This window comes from Drosophila eugracilis, unplaced genomic scaffold (genome assembly GCF_018153835.1).
Source record: "Drosophila eugracilis isolate 14026-0451.02 unplaced genomic scaffold, ASM1815383v1 contig_75, whole genome shotgun sequence".
Classification (NCBI taxonomy): domain Eukaryota; kingdom Metazoa; phylum Arthropoda; class Insecta; order Diptera; family Drosophilidae; genus Drosophila; species Drosophila eugracilis.
The window spans coordinates 1,888,625-1,908,564 of record NW_024573645.1 but is presented as its reverse complement, the minus strand read 5'-3'; the positions used below and the strand labels follow the sequence as shown (position 1 = coordinate 1,908,564).

General features: G+C 45.1%; 1 protein-coding gene across 4 annotated transcripts; it reads left to right on the top strand.

Annotated features, from left to right (window-relative positions):
* Nucleotides 1-21: 21 nt before the first annotated feature.
* LOC108117502 (baculoviral IAP repeat-containing protein 6) lies at nt 22-19,564 on the top strand. Of its 4 annotated transcripts, none has more exons than XM_017229984.2 (32): nt 22-384; nt 1,449-1,759; nt 1,823-2,885; nt 2,978-3,721; nt 3,779-4,613; nt 4,683-4,903; nt 4,964-5,185; nt 5,771-6,185; nt 6,247-6,674; nt 6,734-6,966; nt 7,023-7,134; nt 7,230-8,670; nt 8,740-9,008; nt 9,113-9,285; nt 9,351-9,836; nt 9,899-10,016; nt 10,266-10,337; nt 10,640-11,424; nt 11,488-11,746; nt 11,812-12,035; nt 12,093-12,210; nt 12,277-12,507; nt 12,570-12,754; nt 12,817-13,352; nt 13,410-13,873; nt 13,937-15,289; nt 15,418-15,696; nt 15,757-16,371; nt 16,430-17,252; nt 17,317-17,785; nt 17,850-18,278; nt 18,350-19,564. In XM_017229984.2, the coding sequence occupies exons 1-32, from the start codon at nt 165-167 to the stop codon at nt 18,860-18,862; spliced, it is 14,646 nt and encodes a 4,881-aa protein (XP_017085473.2). In that variant the 5' UTR covers nt 22-164; the 3' UTR covers nt 18,863-19,564. The 4 variants fall into 4 exon arrangements, with proteins under 4 accessions (XP_017085473.2, XP_017085474.2, XP_017085471.2 ...); XM_017229985.2 differs by having other exon boundaries at nt 9,110-9,285; nt 15,451-15,696; XM_017229982.2 differs by having other exon boundaries at nt 9,110-9,285.
* The last annotated feature ends 376 nt before the right edge of the window (nt 19,565-19,940 follow it).

The following is a 19,940-nucleotide window of genomic DNA, read 5'->3' as shown; positions in this document are numbered from 1 at the left end:
ACACATCTGTCAGAAGGTAGAAGAAGAAGGGGCAAAACGAAGTTGAAGAAGAAGCAGAGCGCTGTTCCGCAGCCAATTATTTTCTGAATTGAATTGCGAAAAACCCTTATAGACTACCCCATTCGGAAAAAGGAGCACCGTAACTGCAGTGGCGCACCTCCGGAATGGCCACGGAGCAGCAGCATCACCAGCAGCGCGTCCTCAAGCAAGATGGCTACTTGGATTTGGGCGATTGTAATAGCGCTCCTGCTAGACCCTTCGAGATGCGCAACGTCGTCTATCACTCGCAATTAAATGTCCTCCTGCTATTTGATAGCAGCACGGTGAAGGTCCTGGACGCCAATTCCGGAGTGATCCTGCAGACGTACCAGCTCAGTTCTAATGGTAAGCTTTCTTACGGAAAAATAATCACACATATGTACGCACGGATGGGGCCTCTCACTCACACACTGTCACAGGCAAATGTCAATACAGTAGAGAACTGCGAATTAGAACCCACACAGAGAAAACCCCCAATATATCAATACTCTTTAATGTTTATTGAAGATCAGCATAGGCTGAATCATATAATCATTGAATTAATTTATAAATACGAAACACTATTTGACATTATAAAACAACAATTTGATATATCCTAAATTTATTAAAATAATATTGATCATAATCAGTTTAACATAAAATGATTTAAAACCCAAATTAATTGCTTTGGCAAACCTTTAAAATATTTTTAACTAATCGAAGTCTACATAATCTTAAAACAATTATTATGAAGCCATTTCTCTGTGTAGACCGATTGAACAACCTAACTACATTTTGTCATAACCACTACTCACTGTATTGCATTTCTGTACGTAATTGCCTTGCACTTGTCCACTCGTTTGTATGTTTCGTTGTGAGTGCTGGCTGTTTTTTGTGTATGCGTTTGGCATCAATTTTTAACAAAGCTCTTGGAAATCCTTAAACGGAGAGTGATAATCCAATTCAATTCAAGTGATTTCACCCGGGAATCGGAAACTTATAGGCCGTCCGTCCTATCGCAATGCGTTTGTTATTGTTTTCGATTAGCGGCCAGCAGCACGCATTTTGTTTTTGTTTTGCTTCTATTACGCAGTTGCTCCGTTTGATGACCACCCACCGCCCCCGCTGCCCAGGAACTTGTTCTACGGAAACGATTTTCGGCAATGTTCCGGTCTTCAATTTCACGGTTTTGGTCAAGTTATCTATTGGTTTTAAATAGATACAACATAAAGCAAATGTCTTTCATATTATCATCACTTTAGGTTCCATTCACTGTTTCTAAAAAGTTTTTTAATCAACCTTATCACCCCTTATCGAAATCTTAAAAACCCAGAAAATAATCGCCGCTACAAGAGTAATTGTTTATGAAATCAGGAAAAATGAGTCACAGGCCCTTTCTAATTTTTTCTTCTGTCGGGTTTTCCCCTTAGGCGATAGCATCGTTCAGGGTCGTTATATGCCCCTGCAAGATAAGATCTTATTTTGGGATGGACATAATCTGGGACTGCGAGGCGATTACAACGGTGTCTTGCTTCTGGATACCATTCTTCAGGCGCCAATTGGCCAAAACGACGACTACATCAAACTAGAGATCATCCTCTCCGAGGCGATCATTTTCCAGAACTGCATCACCGAACTGGAAAGCGAGGGTCTGGAGTGTCCGTGTGACATAAGCAACGAGTTAACGCAGAAGATAAACCAGGCGCAACTTAATGCTAAGAAGGGTATCAAGGCCCAGCGGGTAGGAGTTTACTTTTACTTTAAAAATGTACCCCATTTAAACCAACCATATTTTTTGTTTCAGTGGAATACAATATGTCTCGAGGTGCCCTATTCCAGTCTAAAGCTGGTGTCCAATAATGTGGTCATTCTACTAAAGCGCCTGGAGCGCCACATTCCTGTGCTGGCTATCGCTTCCGCCATTAATGAACGTCTTACTGACATGCTTATAGGCTCCCGGGTGCCGGACTTTGGCTGGAACTTTAGCAACTTCCAGCGCGTACTGATGCACTCGGAAGCAGTGCGCCGCCAGACGTTCGAGAAGTGGCCTCATATGGACTACAAATGGGCACTGCCCGATCAGATGGCCCAGGCCGGGTTCTATCATCAGCCATCATCATCTGGCGAGGATCGCGCAATGTGTTTCACCTGCAACGTGTGTCTTGTCTGTTGGGAGAAGACAGATGAGCCGTGGAGCGAACACGAGAGGCACTCCCCGCTCTGCCCCTTTGTCAAGGGCGAGTACACACAGAATGTTCCGCTGTCCATAACCTATGCCACCAACCCTGCGCTACCAGCACCGGGATTAGGATTCGACATTATATCCAATAGTGATTACGCAAATGTGCTATGCACGAGTTGCTCGCAAACGGGAGAGCTGAGCGTTTGGAGCATTGAACGTCACCTGAAGCTGATGTACAGCTTCCATGTTCCGACCCTGCTCAAGGACGTTTTTGAAGAAAGCTTCGAGTGGGCGCGGGTTACCGCCATATGTGTTCTTCCGAATGCTCGAGCCCGCACCAAGGTAAACTATGTGTATTCGGCGGCAAATTATGGTGGAACAGGAAGCAGTAGTGGTGCGGGATCCCATTCGGGATCAAATGCCGTATCTAGTGGAAAGTTCGGTAGTGTAAATGCACAGCATATCACTTCCACTTCCACGCTTCGGGCTGGAGTAGTTGGATCTAAGATTGTTCTAGGAGTCAGCGTGCGCCAAAGCAGCGGTGAGCTAGCCCTGCGCATGGTTGTGCTCAACATTTTGGAAGTAGAACGAAGCACTGAAACCTCAGCGAGCGTCAGCAATGACACCGGCAGCGTTTCTAGCGTCGGCGGTCAGTTAATGAAGTCCTCATCTCCAATGGTTAACGGTAAGCAAAAGAATATGCTTTAAATATTAGACAATTTTACTATCTCAACGCTATAACTGATTTATATAAAAAAAATTCTTATTGTACCATAGTGACCAGCGATAATAATCCCGCCGTGACACAAGTGAATCTCGAGTCAAAAGATGATGATAACAAGGCTATGACTCCGTATGAAAAGTTCGCCGATGGCTTCGATAGCAACGGATTTGTGTCCGCTCTGATGACATACAACAAGAACAATGGAGTTAGCCAGAACACCGACGATGCCTCCGTTCTCTATGATTTTGATTTGTGCACCTTGTCTCAGATCATGGATCACAATCTGGAGGAGCCGCTGAGCTTGATGGTCGGATCCAATACGGTTAATGTTAGTAATCTTGGGATGGGCAATGAGATCGATAAACTTGTCGAGGATGCCGAGATGACCCACCAGAACAACAATAATAATAATAATAACAACGAGGGCAACTCTTTGGGTGGAAATTCCTCTAATAACAACAATAACATCATGATCAACGGAAGCACTAACAGCAACAGTGACAAGATGACGGCCACCGAGGAGATAGACTGTGTGGTCGAGAGTTGGACAAGTGTGAAGCGCATGAATGCCTTGGATGGAGCCAATAATGGGGAGAATGGAATCGCCCATTCGGCTCAAGAAATCATCGAGATTGCCGAAATCCTGCCTACTACTCCCAAATGCAATCAGCTACTGGTCAAATTGCTGCGTACCAAGGCACCGGAGACAGAGGGCAGTAAGATAATCATGGCCACAGTGGCTAAGGAAGAAGAGGAGGAGGACGAGGAGCAGCGGGTGGACGAATCAATGGATACAGGTAGGAATAGTTTGATATCATTCCTTGTTTTAAATATTTAAATTCAAACTTTTTTAGATAACAACGCCGAGGGAAATGTGGCGGCTCAGCTCTTGGTATTCGACTACGATGATACTCATATATCCAACGATTACACCCTGGCCATGACCTTTAGTCGGGCCAAATGTCCTAAACAACTGTGTATTCTTCCTCATTTCAACTCCTCTCCAGAGCATAAGGATGCCGGTTCCATATGCGTGGTGTGTGCAGATGGTAGCGTAGAGATTTACTCTCTAGCCGACTTTCAGGGCACCATGGTGATTGAGGAGGAGGGCGAACACTTTGAGTCTGTGGTTTATTGCCGAAACCTGGATAGACTATGTTGTTGCTCACGCCAGGGTGGTCTGCTCTTCTACTCGCTGAGCGAGGGGGAGAACGACTCCGGTGATGAACTATTAGAGATGGAAGATGACTGCAGCACGACCTTAACACAGGCTGCAGATGTTAGTGTTACGGACGGTGCGCGTCACGTAGGAGGTGCTGACGTGCTGGGCAAGACCCTGGTCGCCAGTGACTCCATTTGCGTGGATGTTGGCAGTGAGGCAGCAGCAGTCTTAAACACCCATAGCGCTGCACAGGGTGTCCATGTACAGACATCGCCATCGGCGGCCACCGCAGCTGTAAGCAACGCCAACCTGCTTGCTTACAAAACAGCCGACCTTACCCTCGAAGACCTTAGGGTATTTTATGCCCTCACTCAGTTTGATGACAAGCTGACCGTCTACTCAGCTGAAGTGCCCAGTTGTTGGAACGATCTCGGACAGGTGCAAAAGCAACGTAAACAGTCTCAGAACATGCGGCACGGGGGCGACGAAAGGGATTTCTCCCGTACGTGGCGACTCCACAACGATGCGTGAGTATTCAATATATGTAATAAGGATAAATGTAGTATACTAATAATAAACATAATTATTATTTTCAGAACTACCTGGGACGAACACATTATAGAGCTCAACTTGGCTCAACCCGTTTCTCTAGGTCACATCGATCTTAAGTTCACGGTCTATCAGCAATGCTCAAATCCTGCAGCGATTCAAGTCACGCTGCTGAAACAGAACACAAATGGATTTGGCTACCGAATGAAGGGACCTCATTCCAGTTACAAGCCCAATGTCATCGATGACAACATTGATCTCTCTTATAGTAAGTTGTTATACAAATAATGTGACTGGTTTCTTATTAAAGTTTCGATCTAATTTTCAGTTGCCAATGAAAATCCCGTGCTTAGTGAAGAGTATTTATTAGCCCATAATGCGGAGGTTTTGGCTGGTCCTATCGAACTATCCTCATGCATCGATCTTTGTGATCAGGGAGGCACAGCCACGCTCACCTCCCCGAAATTGTTCAAGACGCGCAGCAGGAACTTCCTGTTGCACATCAAAACCGTTTCAGATCCATCAAAGGATGGACAAAACAAGACTAGAGGTAGGTAGTCTGGGAAATGGGAACCCTGACCGCCAAGCGGTAGCGCACTTTACTTTCCACTTTCGATAAAGTTAAACATTGTTACATAGGTATTGTATTTTATGTATTGGTGGATTTTAAACAAATATTCAGCCGAAGAGCAGTAACAAAAGATGAAAGTTTGTTTCTAGTGCCAATTTATGGTATTTGAGCTTAGTCTTGACTGTTTGATTACCGCCTATTTCGCCACCTTTTGCAGCATCCCCAACGCGGCACAAGCGCTCGCATCAAGTTGAGGAATGGGTGGACCGAAACAAGCTCTCTAAAAGCCCCTTTAATATGGCCAATATAATTCGGGTGGTCAAGACAGCAGTCCGAAAAGTATACCCTGCGGCGAAAACTGCCTACTTTAATATCGTTCAAGTGAACCCATCTAAGTCGCACATTTCAAAAAACAAGTCCGCAACCCAGCCAGCAGAAACTGCTCCATCTATTGGACGCAGGCCCGAGCAAATGCCGAGTAGGGGAGGTACTTCCGGGAGCAGCGCAACTTCATTTGGTAGTTAAGAATTCCAATAATTTTGGTCTTTTCTATTTTTCTTGCAGGCTGCGACTGGTTGCATGAAATCTCCATTAGCGTGCGCGCGGTCAAGTCTCACAGTCGGATCAGTAATGGCCGGATGCAGCGCATTGCTATGCTGGAGAGCAATGTGTTGCTGGTGCAGCTGCTGCGCATCGCCAGTGATCCAGCTGCCAGCCCGTTGGCCAAGAATCTGTCGCTCGACGTGCTAAACTGGATATGCTTCATCAGGCTAAACCGTTTCCGTTCACCCAAGTCGGAAAGGCTCAAGGATCAGATTAACAAACAAACGGCAGCAAATATTCAGGATCTCCTGGCGCAGCAATTCGAGTGCATTTCCCTAGCTGAGAAGCATATCGAACAGTTGTTGCGAAATTGCGTTATCTACAGCGAACGGAGTACAGCCCACAAATGTGTGAAGCTGCTAATTATGTTGACAGAGTAAGTGAAGGCATATCTTATGAATTTCAAGTCGTGCAACTAATAGTTCATTATTTCGCAGAGGTGCAACCAATCTGCCGGCAGAGGTCCAGGACCACACAACGCTAGACTATAGTTTTAAGGCTGCGATTGCCAACACATTTCCGGAGCTACCTCGCGCGCAGTGCGGGAGCGTTGTGCGTTGGTACATGATGCTCACCTGCGCCACATCTACAGCCGAGTCCCACAACAGCATCTCCGAACAGGCGATAAATCTGTTGAAAGATATTACTAGCGAAATTGATAAGCGTTGGGATCCACACTGTGCGCTGCTTAGCACTCGATTTGGTCTCTACGGCTATCCCTTTGAGCCAGAGATCTTTGATTTCGACTTTCCTAATGTCAGCAGGCAGGGACCCGGCCCTTCGGTGGCTCTCACTAATGTGATACGCAACAGTTCAACAATTCTGCCGGTGACTGGGCTGGATATCAAACGATTAAGCTCCATAGGTTGCATCTGAAATACTTATCTATATATTAAAGATAATATTCATGTTTGTGTATTGCAGATGGAGTAGATTTCCGCACGTTTCCATATCTGATCAGAGGAAAGAGCATTAGCAACCAACTGCGTGGATTGTTAGAGGTTGTGCAGCTTCACTTTAATTGCGTGCAAGCCTCTGAGGCCACTCGCATCGACAACATCGATAGCGTTGGTGGAAATTCAGCTGCCACTGTGGTAATTGATGACGTGATGATGATGCCAAAACTAGTAGTGGCCAAGGAGAAAGGCGAGGAAATGGTACGAAAAATAAACAACAAATGATGTATGAAATGTAATGTGGTAATTTTTACTAGCTTAACGATCTGGTCAATGATGTGGAGTATCTGGTAGAGGAAATGAAGGGAAAGCAAGGCAAGGTCGATTATGATGCGTTTGGCTTGGTTAATGGCTTCAAGGATAAAACAAGTAAGTTTATTTATGCTAGATTACATTTAAGTTAAAATTTAAAGATTTTTCGTTGGCGAAATGTGCACGATTTAAATATTCAACTATATTTCTAGCATCTCTTAAGGTCTCACTCGAAAATGCCTTGAAAGAAGAGGTTAAAATAGAAAAAGCTGCTATGATGGACAAAATAAAAATAACCAAGTTTCTGCCCAAATTGTCCCTACTTGAAAGCTATATGCAAAAAAAGATAAACGAGCATATTTCTTTCGATGACTTTGGTAAATTGATAAATACGGACGGTGACATAACGCCACCATTTCCAACGGCAAATTTGGCTTCCGTTGAAGGGCTAGAATCATCTACTGAAGGTTCTTCTATTGAGACCGGTTCAGTGCAACAGACGGCATCAACAGGTTGTAATATACTGGACGATACCGCGGAAAGCGAGAAGATCATGGAGAACCTAAACAGCAATCCTTGTCAGCCGATAGCCTGGCACAAGTTAATTACTCCTCCGCCTAAGCAGATGATTGTCATCGATCGGATGCACTCAGGTGCTAGACGATTTGTTGTGCTGGACTTTGGCCAGCACATTCTGCTCACAGATCTGGTGATTCCATCGTGCGATGAACTAACTTCCTTAAGTATCGACATCTGGTGTTTTGACGAGGAGACCGATTGTACACGGTTGGTGCAAGTAAATGACATCCAGACCAAAACGCTTGTGCTCAGCGATATTCAGCCGGCACCAATTTGCCGGTATTTAAAATTAACCATCATTGGCCGTATTGGCATGTCAACCACCAAATGCAAGGTACCCTTAGGGCGGTTCTTTGGTCATCCCGTAGTCCTAGAGCACGATGGTTATGGGGATCAGCTTATGAGGTTCATAAAGTATCCCACGCAGAACCTTCAATCGCAATTAAAGTCACTAAATGCGCTGTACGAGGATGTACACTGCCGTTACAGCTTGGCTAGCTGTAAACTGATGGATATCCTTGCTCCCATGCGGAATAGTGAGCTGTCTAATGTGGCCCACCTTCAAGCCTTTATCAACAAGCAGCGCGACGAGGAGCTAAGTGGCCTAGATAACAATAATAAAGTGGTTTCCCTGTACGATGAATGCATGCTTTTGCAGTACCAGATCAATGTGATCCGAAACGTGGTTCTACGCCTAGAACGAGCTATTACTCCTAACGCGATAAGTAATACACCTCTTCCGGAAGAGCCGATTCCATTAACGGAGGAAATGCTGCGCAATGCTTCGAGGGACAAGTTGCGTGTGCTCAGTCTGAGTTTGGTGGAAGTGCTACTGCACTTCTCTATCGAATATGGAATTAAGAACATCCTGCCCGTCCATCAGAAATTTAATGCGGCCACGGCGAAGGCTTTGTTTAACTCGCTGGTGGTTTACGGTGATGCCCAGTTGCAGTTGGCTACCTGTTCGTTGCTCGTGCGGATGTGCTGTTTCCAGCCGTGGTGGGGAGACTTTCTCGCCGATACCTTTTGCAGTCTTTTCTCAGCTCAAAATTGCAAGGCTTTTCCCCAAGATCGGTTAGTACTAAAAATTGTGGTTAGGAATTTAAAAAACTTATTTTTAATTATTTATATAAATTCTTTCAGCATTTTCTTTTTGCTTACCTATCTGGGACGTCGCAGCATTGCTATGGGTGCGTGCCGATCTATTGTGATCGATGCCGTGCTTAGGACGCTTGTCAAACTGCTGGCACCTATCTCACCGCACTACAAATACCAGTCGGAGCAGCCCAGTACGTCGGCTAACGCTGCTGATCGCAATGGAGCAATGGGGACCACATCGGATCTTCAGCTGATTACCTGGTTGCTACTCTTTTTGTCAGTTTGTCTGGACGATAACGAGCGCAAGGATAAATGTAAGTGATTCGTAACTCAGTTTAATTTTAGCCTTTATTATATATTATTTCTTAGAGGCGTCTTAACTACTACTATTATGCTAATAAAATCCAATTTGCAGCAGCTGCTCGCTGGGACTTTATGAGCTGCGAGAGCGACTTCACCAAGACAAGACCCAGTAACACTCCCAACAGCAAACAGCTGCGTTGCTTTAAAAAACGCATCCTACAGCAAAACAAGTACTCCGTGCAGCCTTATACGGACTGGGGAAAGAAAATATATATGATACAGAATGAGGTCAGTTTTCTTATTTATTTTAACTGTTGATCAAAAACTAAATAAAAATGTAATGTGTCACATAGCATCCTGGCATTTTCATGGAGCTCTCAACGAAATCAAAGGGTACTGGACCTACTAAGTCGTCCACTAATGTTAACAAGATCAATATTGGACCGTCTGGCCTCTGTGTGGGTGGTAGTGGTTCCAGTAGCAATGCAACTAAGAGTACCGCAGCGTCCACTTCGTCTCCGAAGCACCAGGATACCACAGGAAATGATGGCGAGCGCGACAGCAACTTTGACAAGGGACTAAAGACACTTCGAATGGCTAATATCAAGGTTGTTATTCGCGGACTCTTTGCTTTGTTGTTGGAAATGGACTTCGATTGCAACATGGACCAGTTTTTGCTAACCTGCAAGGTAATCGCCCGTCTGGTGGCCGCATGTAGACCGTCTGTTCAGCTATGCAAGATTGTGACCACTGCCCAGCTGGAACAACTTGTGCGTCTAGCCGTGTGGAATGATCAACAACAGCCCTGGGCTGTCCACGCCATTACTTGTTTGCTTCAGGTAAAAACAAATTGTACTCTATCAATTAATAAATAATTATTACTATTGTTTTTGTCTTGCAGGATCTTTTGGATGCGGACAAACAGTTCAGGGACAATGATGTGACGCCCACTAACGATACACCACGTACCATGGAAGCAGCAGTGCAGGAAACAAGAGATCTATTCAGCGACTATAGCTGTGAGTATCGTTACTACAATGAATATATTAAGCGAAATAATTATATTTATGTAAGTTATTAAAAGCATTTAATTACATTTTTGAATTCGATAAGTGCAAAGAGATGTGCATTACAAAATTTCTCTAAAAAAACCTTACGCAAGGTTCTTGTCTTCGGCTAGTCCGCAGATGCGAAATCACTTGCTCGGGAATAGTGTCCTCTGATGAAGAAGTTGTAAAACAATTCCAATGAATTTTCCATTCTTTTAGCCACTGCTTCCTCGTGCACTGAGGTACAATTTGAGATGCTGATGCCGACAGCAAGAGAATTTTATCAAGAGGGTAAACATAGTAATTTTCTTAACTGTAGAACCGCATGGTATCTATGCAAGGTTGTTTGATAGATGGCCTTGCTACTGCATATTGTGTATAAAGGGACTCTAAATGTTATAAATCAGATGAAGTTATCACAAATTTTATAAAAAACATTTATGGTTCCTGGTGCACGGTTATTTTCCCCATAGTCAAGCTTTTGGTTTGATCCCACTTAAGTATAATGTTGTTACCCAAATATCCTGCAATTGTATAACAAAATATAATCCGTACAAGTTCTGAGACTTATTCAACTCTATTTCCTTTTACAGCCGTCAAATATAATTATTTACCATCATTGATTGAGTGCGATGACACTGAATTCGACGAAATGCTTAATGACATCGACATGATCGAGCGAACGAAGCCAGTGACCAAGAAGGAGAGCAATGCCCTTTGCAAGAACACCTTCAACTTCTTCTGCAAGTCTATATCCATTGCATTAGATTCTCGATTGGATGTGGGGTTGGAATTGCATGTAGAAACTCAGCTTAGAAGGCTTACGAATCGCACCTCCCTGGATCTCTACACCTCGTTACCTCAGGTGTTGACCAATGAGTTCGTCTCTCCGCCACCTGAGGCTGCTCCTTGGCCAGAGTACTTAACGCAACTTTGGTCGGGTACGGAATACGATGGTCGAAACACCTACGTGATGTTCAAAAAAGTCTTTGACTCAATCCTTGCGGACTTACACTACGAGGACACGTGGGTGCATCTGGAGCAGGTGTTGCAGATGTGGCTAACGCTGAACTGTGAGCTTTCGGACAAGCCATATACCAGTGGTATAACCAACACGGATGTACCGAAAATTCCGTTTGGGGCGAACGCTGTTCAGGGACTGCTACTGGCGTTAGCTTGGCACAACGATATCAAATTGCGCACCTGGTGCTTGGGATTTCAGTGCCTGTTCCTTGCGTGCAACTCACTGCCTATTGGCGAGGATGCGGATTGTACTCGTATCAATGAGGTTATTGTGAATGATGAGAACTTTGAAAAGATGCTGCTGCGGTTCTTCTCTGGTTATGGAATGAGTTCATCTATCATTACCAACCGATGTGTAAGTTATTTATCTGTCTTTTTTGGTTAAGATAACTAACAAATTGAATTAATTTTCCCGTAGGCTGGACCAACAATTTGCAAGCACCTCCATGAACTGCTGCTGTGGTTGCACAGCAAAAGTGAGACGAGTGGCATTCCTTGCAAGCGCCGGCTAAAGGACATTTTGTTGCACGTCGTCCTCCAGTTGGTACAACCTGGTGGCGCTATTAGCAACCAGCAGGGACCTATCGATGCTCAGAACCAATTAGTTCGTGATCTGTTAATGATGCCTAACGACAAGGGAGATCTCAACATAGCGCTCAAGATCACCGAAAGTGTTTGTAAGTTATGAAAATTCATCTCCCTTAAAATATTTTAATAATTTATATTAATTAAATAAATTAAGCTTTCCTGGTGTACAATAACATTTCCAATGGCGAGAAACTGCAGTGCCAGCGTGGAAATGAAAACAACACTGCTGGAAACAACTTTAGCAACTTGTTTGCCAATGTTTTGGGATCGGAGAATCCCACCAAGCAGAATGTCACAATCTGTGACAATTCGCTTATCATAAATCTGCTGAAACTTTCCTCACACATGGTTCTAACGGAGATGCCCAGACAGCCAAGTGTAAGATCTTAAAATGCGTTCCATAAATTGTATTTAATATTATTATTTGTTATGTAGGAGGTTACCATTCCCGAAGAGGAAGAACTGTCCAATCAAAGTCAAACAGATGAGATAAAAGCGGAGCAATTGAATACGGAAGGACATCGCAGCAAAGTACCATGCATAGCAGATTGGGGTTGGTTACAAATCATATTTTCCAAACTAATAACGCATATTTAAAATTAATTATTATCGCCTCTAGTGCTGCGTCATTTTCCTACTATGAAGCGCCTCTTTGGAACGCTGTCACAGTGTTCTACAAACACTTTCACAATGATGTCAACTGGATGTTTTTTCTCACTGAAGTCCAACATGGTTTTGGATGATCCGCAGACAATCGCAGATGCCGTCTTTAGCTTAATGATAACGCTCAGCGATAAGGCTTCCAATCCTCGCCTTGTTGTGGCTCCCATTTGCCAATATCTGGAAGAAAGTAAGTTTACATTAGATGTGGTATATGATATAGTCGTGTCTGACAATCTTCTCTACCGACAGCCACCATTCAAAGGAATGCGACGCTGCCACGTCTGCCGCTTTCGGAACCCTTCCTCTGGTACATCTCAAAAGTCCTAGAGGTCACCGCGGCTGTTCAAACGTTTACTCAGCTGGGTGGAATTCAGATAATCTGTCACAATTTGGTGCGACTCAATAAGACGATTATAAACATGCAGCCGGGACTGGTAAGAAGTTATTTAAAAGAATTTTCGTCTCAGAAGATGAATATTATCTTAAACTTCGGCAGATCTCTTTAATCATGCAGCATTTGACGCGCAATACACGCTTTAAGCGGAATAGTCATGTAGCGGCAAATAATGCGTGCAAAAAGACAACGACTGGTACCGGGACAACATGTGCAGCGACAGCACAGCCGCCGAGAAGTGGTGCTCAGTACGATGGACTAATCAATTTTGCCCCCTTCTCGCACATTGTCTCTGAAAACGATGCGGCTCAAAGTGCAGAGGTTTTAATATCCAACCCCAATAACTCACATCGAAGGCCACGATCGCCTGCCTGGAGCTACATGTTTTATCCAAATGAGACGCACGTTGATTTGACTATCACGCTGCCCACAGCGATTCTGTTGAAAGAGGTGCAGCTGGTGCCGCATACAACAAGTCTAGCGTCCTGCCCTTCGGCTGTGGCGCTGGAGTTGTCAAGAGATTATGGCCTGGGCTCTATTCCAGTTGGTGCACCCATGGCCACCACTGGTCTGACCTGCATCAGGTTAAAGTTGGCCAAAGCGGAGGTGGCTACCAGCATTGTTTTGAGGCTGTACAAGTAAGTTAAAAAAATGGCTAATTTAATTCAAAGGTTAAATATTTAACATACTTGCAGACCCAAGGATTGTGGAAATGTGGGCCTTGTACAGATCGCTGTGCTCGGCCAGACGATCTTTGGGAATCGCATGCAGGGTCTTCGTACCCCCAGTCCATTTATCGACTCCCTAGCATCGTGCTCCTCGCCGTTGCAGACGGCAGCTTTAGCCGCAATGGACGCGGATGCGATGCTTGAGGACGATGCCTTTGCCAAAACGAGCATTGGCTGGGTGCGGATTCTGTCTCGTTGCTTCCACGTGGCCGCCTTGCAACCAGATAGTAAGCTGGCGGATCTGATCGCTGCATACCCAGCTGCATATCCTGGCTTCCTAGAGGCCTGCTGCTCGCTGCTAAATATAATGCCAATGATTCCCAGCCTTGCTCAGCAACACCTAGAGACCATTTTGTTGAAATTAAGTGCTTATAATCACGAGATCAGTTTGCAGTTGCTGCGGACCCTCCTGTGGCACACCACTCCGCAAGGTGAGCTATTAAGCATTTGGTGTGTTGAAGTCAACTCTGATTCTAAATTTAATTCCTTTACAGTTTTCAAACTCTCCAGCGATGCGGTGTGCGATCTCATCCACGAAGTGGTTACCGGCTCCACAGAGCATATACTAGACAAATTGCGTGTACTGATCGACTGGGTGATGCAACTGCACGATAACTATAGTAAGCAGGCGCGGTGTAATAATCCACAAAGCGGATTTATTAAGGTGATTGCTTCCATTCTGTGGAAAGTGCAGACACAGCAGCAACTACCTGAGCTACCACTTCTCATCTCATCGTCGTTGTTTGAGACCTGTTTCGAATGGGTATCGTCGCTAGAACACGATGAGCCCCTAAAGAGTAGTTTTGACTCATTACTGTGTGCTTTGTGCTACATTAAGCCTGAGTTGTTCAATCAGCTGTTAGTCAAGTTGGGTGTAAAATTAGAGCCCCCAGCACGAGGCCAGACTGACGACAGCAAGGTCCAAAGCGGCAGTGCCTGGTTCCGGCGTGAGGGCAGCGAGAATCTAACAATTTTACTGCAGCGTCCCACATTCCTGAAGACTCTGGCCCTGGCGTGCCAGTCTCCGGCGGCAGTTTATCAGATGCTAGACTCCGGACTGCCTAAGCTTTTGGCCCACGCCATTTATGAGTATTGCATGCACCTTTTGCCTGGATCAGAGTCAATAGCTTTTTCAGCCAAAGTCCCTACGGGAGGAGAGGAAGCTTCAGCTAACAACCAGGCAGCTGCCCCAGCCAATGATGAAGACTCCTCGTTAACGGACTTTGACAAAGCCGAAGCAAATGCAGGCAATAACACTCCACTGCTTAGTAGCTCGAATGTGCCAAAAGTTCTCGATTTCTTTGCTGAGTGCTGTGCCGAAGGTCCTATGCGAGATTGGCTAGGTACCATGCAGGGATCTGTTTTCTGGAAGCCATTACTGCAGCTGCTCTGCAACACTCATGCCGCCCAATTTAGCAAGACACTGCCCATGCAGCAATCATTCATCCGCTTGGAAAGGGCCACCATAAACTTCTTCACGCGTGTAAGCGCGTGCCATCCTGGCAACCAGGAAGTGCTCACATCGCTGCTCATCGGAGCCATAATTTGCAAGCCATTGAGATCTTCGCATGGAGTTCGGCCCACTATCTCTGGATTTACCAGACAGCTGGTGCTGCAGCTCCTTCTGGAGAACGAACACATCACCGTCTCTGTGAAAAGTCAGCAGCCTTTACAGCGAAGAGACACTCTTTCTGCGATCTTGGGCGGTAATTCAAGTGGTGCCAGCACTAGTTTACCGGTGGCAGCCGTCAACAACCATCCGGCCAAGCGTAGCAGTGCCCACCACATGTTGTTCACAGTGACCACTAGCACTACGTGCCAGGAGATTATGCAGAATTGCGTTAGTGGTAAGTTTATTGCGACATCTATTCATTAATTTCGATTTGTTATTTTTTATATTTACATATTTTTATGCTTTGGCTCGTCTAAATAATTTATTTTGTATCTTTTATTTTGTTTGTTTTTGACCCCTTAGTGTATAGTAACCTAGTTTATCAACAACCAACAGATCAACGAGCCTTTGAGGCTTCGGCCTCTGGCAGTGGCGTCTCCAGTGCAACAGCCAAGTCTAGTGATAGCAAACTGGATAAGAATAGCTTCCTGAACTTCAACAACGTGGAGGCGGGCAGCATGGAATTTCTTACCGTCGGAGCCGCTGTAGCAGCCAAGGACAAGCGCATAAAAGATGCCAAAAACCAGGCAGCGATGAACAAGGACAAGGAGACTCAGACCAGCACCATGAATATGCCATCCAGTGAGAAATTGATATTCAACAAATTAAATTTCTTTTTACTTATACATACTATATTTTTAGATATTTTCAACGTTGAGGAATTCTTGTTGCAATCAGCGAATGCCGCTAATGGCAACCAGTTGGTCATACCAGAGTATTCGGATATTTTGTTGGCTGGAGATGCCACCATATCGCAGGTGTTGGCCACGCTTCAGGATGCGGGGCACTCGCTGTCCACGCCCTGCATATCGCTCGACCTGGTTCCCCAACAGCGAGCAGATGATGCGAGCGATGCAAAAAAAACAAAGGCTGTCTGCACTGAGCCCTTGCCATCACCATTGCAACGATTTTCCAGCAGCGGCGGCCTTTCGTTATTAGCCCACTACCTGCCCACTGTCTATCCGGAGCACTCTGGCCGTAAAACAACCTTGGTGGTTAGCGAGAAGGAAAAGAGTCCACCGCTTTCTGACTGGGTCAAGCTAGAGCCGAATGATGAGATTTACGAGGATCTAGAAGACACCATCTGTGAGCCGGCGGCAAAGCAAGCGACGGTCAGTTCGGTTCCTCAGCACTCGCTTGCCGCATTTGGTTTATTCCTGCGACTTCCCGCCTACTCTGATGTATTGTTAAGGGACAAGATGCGAGCGCAGTGCCTGCTCCGTTTAGTGCTAGGAGTCACTGGAGACGGCGAAGGCAGTAAGTAACTTTGATACGTATTTTTTTATAATTTTCTTTAACACCATTGCCGTTTCAGATGATATATACAGCCTGTCCCTAGCACCATCTTTGCCAACATTGCCTTTCGAGGTCTTCCGGCAGCTTCTAGATAGTGTGCCGTTGTCAACCGACGATGGCGTGTTGCTCCGCCGAGTGGTCATCGAAGTGGGGGCCATGCATCTAGTTCTCAACTGCCTAGGTATATTCTCGCATCAGTCGCACAATAATAGGATTGGAGCTCCGATCAGTGATCCGTCACCAAGTGGAGCTAGTAATGGAAGTGGCAACATTGGCAATGGAAGTGGAAACGGAAATGCAAAAGTCAATGCTCCAGAGGAGGCTACGCCCAGTGCAACGTCGGACGACAAAAGCCATATGTACTGGGCAAAGGGTACGGGTTTCGGCACGGGTTCCACTACCCAGTCGTGGAATGTGGAGCAGGCGCTGCTACGGCAAAAGAGCGAGGAGGAGCACGTTACAGTTTTATTGCTTGTGTTGGCGAGTTACATAAATCCTGGTGACTGCATCCCAAGTGACATGTGCGGAGAGGACATTCTGGCATATCATGATGTCAGAGATGTTACCGGCGAGTTGCCGCCCATCTTCCAAACCCTTCTGCAGCAGTCTTGCCTGATCCCCGCCCTCAGCTCATATCTGCGCAACGATTCCGTGCTAGACATCACGCGCCACATTCCGCTGTACCGTGCCATACTAAAGCTTCTGCGTGCTCTGTCGCTTTCCAAGATGCTCGTCTCATTGCTTCAACCGGCGGCTAGTGGAGGTGGAGAAAGCACACCACCTATAGTTGAGCTGCTCACAAACATGAAGACCTGCGTGGACACCTACGCCAAACGGCTCAAGTGAGTACACGACACCTTTTAGCCATTAGCTGTATTACATTTTAAATCATTATTACATTGACAGAGTCAACAAAAAGTCGAACATCAAGGGCCAGACACATCAGTTGACTTTCAACATCGATGATGGTGACGATGAAGGATTAGCTCTGCTCATTCCGGACATCCATGAAACAAGTGTTCTCGTGCAGAAGACCACCGATGCGGATGCCTTGATCAACATGCTGCACACCAACGATGACGGTAGCGGGCAGCTAGAGCCGCTGAGTAAATCCATTGAACAGCGCTACCTGGAGCTCATGAAGAAGCGTCAGTTCGATACGTTTGATATGATCGTTGAGTCGGACAACAACAGCTTCCGGTTTGTGGTATCGCACCATTTTGAAAAGATGGTTCGGCTCGCCGGCGATCGCTACCATCCGTCACGGGTCAAGCGACTCGCCCAGGAGGCGGTCACACTCTCTACTAGCCTGCCCCTCAGCTTTAGTAGTTCTGTATTTGTGCGCTGTGATACTGATAGATTGGACATCATGAAGGTATAACAAAAGTATTCTTTTAATGAATTTATAAAGTTACTAACACGTTTTTGTGGCCTAAAAGGTCCTCATCACTGGACCGGCGGACACGCCATATGCCAATGGATGCTTCGAGTTCGATGTTTTCTTTCCGCCTGACTATCCCAACCAACCGATGCTCATCAACCTGGAGACCACGGGACGCCATTCGGTGCGCTTTAACCCCAACCTCTATAATGATGGCAAGGTATGCCTGTCTGTTCTTAACACCTGGCACGGTCGGCCCGAGGAGAAGTGGAATGCCCAGACATCCAGCTTCCTGCAGGTGCTCGTCTCTATCCAGTCATTGATTCTCGTCCCTGAGCCCTATTTCAATGAACCGGGCTTTGAAAGAAGTCGTGGCACTCCGAGTGGAACTAACTCGTCGCGGGAGTACAACAGCAATATTTACCAGGCGTGCGTGCGATGGGCGATGCTGGAGCAGATACGCAACCCAAGTCAGTGCTTTAAAGATGTAAGTATTCTCTGATCAAAGTCAATCCAATTCAACACAATTTGAAAAACAAAAAAATTCCCAAATTTAAGGTCATACACAAGCACTTCTGGCTAAAGCGCGAAGAGATCTGCGCCCAAATCGAGGGCTGGATCGAGGAGCTGGGTAAGCCGCAGTACACCGAGAGGGCTAGTCGCACTATCTCATTTAACTCAATGGTTCTGCGCCGACACTATCGCCACCTACGGGAGGAGTTGTCGAAGCTGAAGCCACCACGCGGCCTTGAGGATCTAGATGCGCCCTTTAATCCAGTGGCCACCCTGCCGCCGATGGATGTGTCCGCGGCACCTGCAGCTGCACCCACAAATACCGCCCAGGTGGGAACGGATGATGCCATAGTGACGGAATTGAATTTGCTTGGCGAGAATGCAGATGATTGCGAGGCTGAAGGCGATGCCGAAGGAGACGGCGATGTGGATGAGGGCTTTAAGGGATTTTTACAAGAGGAGGGTTTGCTGACGGGCGAGGAAGAGGTCATAGAAATTCTGAGTGATACAGAGAACGAGAGCAGTGTGTGGCATGAGAAAGAGGAGGAAGAGCTGTGAATGCCTAGCTGCCCAAAGACGTTGGAGACGGATTTGATGTGATGCCCAAAAGCTTTTTGTCCCTATCTCCAAAATCTCCACTGTCCTAGACCATTTTATTTATACGCTATGAGTTTTGTTTTACGCCTTTACTTGTTTTAATTTTTGTAAGAGAGAGACTGCAACAGAACTTGGTGTGCTTTACTTAATGGAACCGTAATGATTAATGTTAAACAAATTACACTAATAGCCGCGCAGAAAAAGGCGTGAATACACTCCCTCAAAAAGCATTGTCAGATACTTTCCATTAAAAAAAAAAAAAAACTGAATATCCCACTTCATACAAATATGTATGATTATTGTATCGAACTTTTTATAAATGCTTATAACTATAAACGGATCTATCGATTTCTACAAAAGTTAACCCGTGTATGTATAGAATAGAACGGACAGAGGCAGTCATTGAAAATATCACCACTATAAAACAGTAACAACAAAAACCACCAAAACTAAATTAATGTGTATTAAACTATGTATGTACGTAGTGATTTAGTTAAATATTTACAGAAAAAATGTGAACAGTTACTTTTCCAATTGAAATAAAACGCGAGATACATTTTGTTTCCCCCAAAAGTATGCTTTCAATTGTGGGCGTCTCAGTTCACATCAAAAAACATTCGCATGGTCTAACGAAAACGAAAGATAATATACACTTTTATCACATTTGGTTATTTTGTTGGGCGATATCTTTATAGTATCAACTTTGTCACTTTTATAGAGTAACATTATTTATAATAATCTCTTGAAGTTTTGACTATTCAAACAAGTCGGTTCTGTATTAAGGTAATCATCTATAAAAAATCAGTGTATGTATTCCAGGGAAACTCTAGTTTATGGCACATTTAAGGTATACATACGTTTTGTACATGGAAATATTAACTAAGTCTTGCTTTAACTTAAGTGGTCTAAAGCGTTAAGAGTAAGGTTACATTTGGGGAGGGGAGTCGTACAGTGACACAAAATTCCTGTTTATTAATTATAAAGAGGATTTAAAATGCACTCTATTAAGATGAAAATCTATGAACAATTGACTGCATTC

Excerpts from the sequence above, each read along its gene's own strand:
- LOC108117502 (XM_017229982.2), top strand. The coding sequence starts at position 165 with ATGGCCACGGAGCAGCAGCATCACCAGCAGCGCGTCCTCAAGCAAGAT. Across the intron at positions 15,290-15,417 it reads TATGCAGAATTGCGTTAGTG|TGTATAGTAACCTAGTTTAT; the intron begins GTAAGTTTATTG and ends TTGACCCCTTAG. Across the intron at positions 16,372-16,429 it reads CACTGGAGACGGCGAAGGCA|ATGATATATACAGCCTGTCC; the intron begins GTAAGTAACTTT and ends TTGCCGTTTCAG.